Below are 4,819 nucleotides of genomic sequence, written 5' to 3' on the forward strand. Positions count from 1 at the left end.
CTAGCTAATGGAAGCAAACTTAGCTCTGCTATTCAACAGTGGAGAGAGGAGGTAGTGCAATTACCATTCCAGGTCCTCAAAAGGGGCCCATACTATCAAGTACACATACCTGTCCCCCACCACTCTCAATTCACTGGGTTTTGTAACCCATGCCCCTCGTCTAGCAAGTGCTACTTAATTACTAGTGAGTCCCTCTGTCATACAACTGGCCTTGATTCACAGAACCAGGGTAACAACACTATATTATTCCTGCCCCAATAACAGAGAAACTGGGGATCCCACACCAGCCAAAGTAATCACTTTCAGTTGTTGTTGTCCCAGGCTAGGCGGGTGGGTGGGCCTATGTAAACAAGATCAGCCCCTGAAGTTCTTTTCCACCCTTGCCATAATTCACCACCAGATGTCAGGGTAGAGCTTATCCTGACTCTGCTTACACCATAAATGCAGCTTTCTACAACATCTAACTCATGCAATTTAATCTTAGGCAAGTCATTTCCTTTACGTTTAGGAAAGCAGGAGCAATGTGCAGAGCCCTGTCGCTACCTGATCTTATCAAACCACCCAGTGCTCATGAGACCTCCTGACGCTGTGATCTCTGTGTCCCACCATGCAGGGCGGGCAAGACATTTCTCTGCCTACACTTGGGAGGTGCTGGGTGTCAGATACTCCACAGGGACTGGCAGGGACATTCTCCACGTCTGGATAACAGTATTTCTTGGAAAACTTTCCCAAGAAGATCCAATCTGGAGAATTGCAGTTAGTGACCATGAGACACTGAGATTCTGAAGTGGATCCGGCCCAGCCCACTCCTGTAAACACTTGGTTCAGGCCCCAGGGAGGAAAGAAGGTAAGGAACTGCTGGATGGATTCAAAGCTCTTTGCCACCATTAATTAGACGTTTGTTCTCTCTCTCTCCCACTATCCACTTCCCCCGGCCCCACCCCATCCCCAGTGCTGTTCCTTGTCTTTACATGGGCAACATCCTGTCCAATTTCTGTTTCTCTGTCCTTGTCTGTCTGTCCAGCTCAGCCCCTGTGTTTAATTCTGTCTCTGTCACTTGCTGTCAGTCCAGGATGCCCCCCACCCATCAGCCTTTCTCCAGGTCTCTCCCTGTCCCTAGCATCCCCCATGGCCATTATCTCTCCGAATATTTCTCACTCCCACTCATTGGTATCTGGCTCTACCCGGCCCCAAGGGGCTGGAACAATCAGTGAAACACAGCGCTGGGGATGTCCGAGTCATTGATCCCCCTCTGTCTGTTCTCTGCTAACAGGTGTGTGTGAGAGAGGGGGAGAGGGAGAGACCATCATCCTGCAGCAGAGGTTTCATGATGGCCGAGCTGAGCACAGTGTCTCTTCCCCTAACATCGTTTGGAGTGGAATATAATAAGACTGGATGCCGACTGTTTGATGCACCACCAGGGACCATCTACAGCATTGCTTGGCTCATCTGCCTGTTCGGGCTGGTGGGGAACGGGATCGTGCTCTGGTTCCTCAGCTTCCACATTAAGAGGAACCCCTTCACCGTCTACATCCTCAACCTGGCCGTCTCTGACACTTTCTTCCTGCTCTGCTCGACTGCTTATCTCATAGTTTGTGTGGTGGAATATCCATTTTGTGTGAATGATGTTTTTATTTACGTATTCTTGCTATTTAACATGCTGTCTCTGTTGACGTACAGCACCAGCCTGTACCTCCTGACGGCCATCAGCACTGAGAGGTGTCTCTCTGTCCTCTACCCCATCTGGCACCGATGTCACCGGCCAAAACACTTGTCTGCCATTGTCTGTGCCCTGCTCTGGGCTCTCTCCATGCTGTTCTCCTGTCCAGTGGGTGTTTTTTGTATTGTTCTTCCAGGTGAAAACTGTATCATATCCTTCCTACCCATGTGTTTTCTGAATGTCCTGATATTCACTCCCATCATGGTTCTGTCCAGTTTGACCCTGTTCATCAAGGTCCGACATAGCTCACAGCGACGTCAGCCAGAAAAGCTCTATGCTGTTATCCTGCTCACCGTCCTCCTCTTCCTCCTCTTCACTGTCCCTCAGAGTGTCCAGATCTTCCTCTTTTATCATCACATATTCGATTCCAGTGAGATATTTCACATGCTGGCCTCTGCAAGCAGCAGCATCAACCCATTTATTTACTTTCTAGTCGGGAGCTATGGGAAGCAGCGATTCTGTGGCTCCATCAAGGTCGCACTCCAGAGGGTTTTTGAAGAGAAGACAGATTCCAGAGAAGATGGAGAGACCACCAGTGCAGAGGCAATGGAGAGGGTCACTTAAGTCCCGACAGCACCCAGCCTGGGAGACCCTGTTCTTAGGATGGAGATTTCCCTAGGTCCCAGAATCAAAGAACTTAGAATGGGAAAGGACCTGGTAGGTCACTGGCTAATTCTTCCCCACCCCCACCCAGAGCAGAGTCCTTCCAGTGGATCCCCGGGGTTATGTGCAGTTGTAAAGAACAAGAATGGATCACATGGGGCAGTGGCGTAGCCAGGTTCTAACATCAGGGGAAGCAAACACAAAAAAAGGCACCACCTGCCACCGTATCAAATTACTAGTTACACACTTTTAAAATTTGTTATACATATTTATTTTGTACTTAAAATAAAAACATAAGAATGATATTGTTTAAGTACGTGTGTTATTTTGCATTTAAAATATAAAAAAGTTTACAGTATTGTATATAAAAAACATAATAAAAACATGTGTTATTTACTTATTTTATATTTCAAAGACAAGATCAAAACAATGTGAATCTATGAAGCACTACAACAGCCTCTTTCGTCTAAGCTTCATTCTAGCAAAGTTATTACTTTATTATAATCTACTTCAGTAGCCAATTGTCTTTCAATGGAGAGCAAAGCTAACCCAGACAATCCATCTTGTAGCAACTTGTAGCAAGAAGAAAAAGATTCCTGAACTTGTGTGTGGCAAAGGGAAGGAGAACACTTCTAACCTTTTATTAGGGTTACCATACGTCCGGATTTTCCCGGACATGTCCAGCTTTTTGGGCTCCAAATCCCCGTCCGGGGGGAAATCCCAAAAAGCTGGACATGTCCGGGAAAATCGGGACCGGCGGGGCTGGGCCGGGGGCCGGCGGTGCCGAGCGCCGCCGGGGGTGCCGAGCGCCAGGGGCCGGCGGGGCCTGGGGCCGGGGGCACCGAGCGCCGGCGGTGCTGGGGGTGCCGAGCGGGCCGGGTGGTGCTGGGCCCTGGCCGGGGGTGCTCAGCCGGAGGTCTGGGGACCGGGCCAGGGACCGGCGGTGCTGGGTCCGGGCCGGCGGTGCTCGGCCGGGCCGGGGACCGGCGGTGCTGGGCCTGGGCCGGGGACCGGCGGTGCTGGGCCTGGGCCGGGGGTGCTGGACGGGGGCTGGCCCCGGGGCCAGTACCCCAGGGCCCGAGCCGACCCAGGCTGGAGACGCGGGGGGAGGGGGGGGGCCAGACTGGGCCGTGCCTCCTCCCCCCACACCCCTCTTACCTGCTTCAGGCTTCCCGCGAATCAAATGTTCGCGGGAAGCAGGGGAGGGGGCGGAGTTGGGGCGTGGGCGTGGCCCCGTGGAGTGTCCTCCTTTTGGAGGCTCAAAATATGGTAACCCTACTTTTATCTAGTGAGACTATAGGTTTGCCTGAAAGGGGATTGTGTAGGAATCTGCCTGATGGGCCAAAGGTGATCCTGGATGTAAGTAAGACCCAGGAAAAAGTCTGTTGCTGCTCAGGAAAGTGTTCCTTTAGAGCAAGCCCTAGGTGAAGAGGGTAAGGGAAGAATTTCTGTGAAGGGTGAATTGTTGCTTAGAGAAGCTCCTAAAGGAAGGAATCCTCATGGTGATCTATACAAGCTGTTTGCTGCAACTGAAGGGTGTGAAAGTGATTTAATCAGGGAAGTTTCAGTTCTTAACAGCCAGAAATTTTCTGTTGTGAATGGATCCACTGACTTTCCTTTTGAAAGATCCAGGGTGGGTAGCTTTAAGAAGGTCTCAGATGCACTAAAAGCTGTTAAGAAAGCTGAGCAGCCCTATACCCAAGTGGCTGTGTGTGGCCAGCTTGTTGGGAAGACAATGGTGTTGGAACAGGAATGTCTCCATGCTAATTCTTTAAGTGAGCAATCTGTGCTTCAGGGTCTGAGGACAGATTTGGCTACTGGGGTTTCAAAGCAGAACAGTTTTATGGCCGAATGCTTGAGGATGCAGGGGAGAGCAAGCAAACTCTCACCCTCAGACTTTGAATTTGTGTGGTCTCTCTGTAAGACAGAGTCCAGCCTTGGAAATGATAGCAGTTAAGGATATGAAAACTGGTGGACTGGCTCCTGTCTGTGGTAATGCAAATTACTTGCCTGGCTGGGAGAGGAAGGACTTGCTAATAGCTGTTAGCACAGAGAGCCCACCCAATCAGCCAGTGAATTCTGTTAAGCAAGAGAAATCAGGGTTTGATCCTGCAGGACAAGGAGGAAAGAGAAAACTGAATTTTTCAAAGGGAAGCCACAGGTTAACCCTAAAATGCCCAAACTACAATGGTATTGAGCCAAAGGTGTGGCACGACAAACATGATTGTAAATGGACACTTGCAATGAATTTGTTGTTGTTGCTAATGGTAATTTTTGTAACAAATGTGTTGCTATTACCACAAACTGTAAAAATGTACCAGGTGCCTAATCTTTTGAAAAATCCCTTGAACATGTTAAAAGGAATACATAAGAACACACTTTATGTTAAAAGGCCTTGTTATACTGGTGTTTCACAGTTAATGCCTGTAAACAGTATTGGAACTTTTCACAGGGGAAAAAGACATTCCAGACCTAATGTGCTGTATGAAAAGGGAA

General features: G+C 49.3%; 1 protein-coding gene across 1 annotated transcript; it reads left to right on the forward strand.

Annotated features, from left to right (window-relative positions):
* Positions 1-609: 609 nt before the first annotated feature.
* LOC117876839 (mas-related G-protein coupled receptor member H-like) lies at positions 610-2,582 on the forward strand. Its single transcript, XM_034769287.1, has 2 exons — positions 610-847; positions 1,274-2,582. Exon 2 carries the CDS (start codon positions 1,328-1,330, stop codon positions 2,282-2,284), a length of 957 nt encoding a protein of 318 aa, XP_034625178.1. The 5' UTR covers positions 610-847; positions 1,274-1,327; the 3' UTR covers positions 2,285-2,582.
* The last annotated feature ends 2,237 nt before the right edge of the window (positions 2,583-4,819 follow it).

The sequence above is a fragment of the Trachemys scripta genome, chromosome 4 (assembly GCF_013100865.1).
Source record: "Trachemys scripta elegans isolate TJP31775 chromosome 4, CAS_Tse_1.0, whole genome shotgun sequence".
NCBI lineage: Eukaryota > Metazoa > Chordata > Testudines > Emydidae > Trachemys > Trachemys scripta.

Coding starts and splice junctions, on each gene's coding strand:
- LOC117876839 (XM_034769287.1), top strand. CDS start 1,328: ATGATGGCCGAGCTGAGCACAGTGTCTCTTCCCCTAACATCGTTTGGA.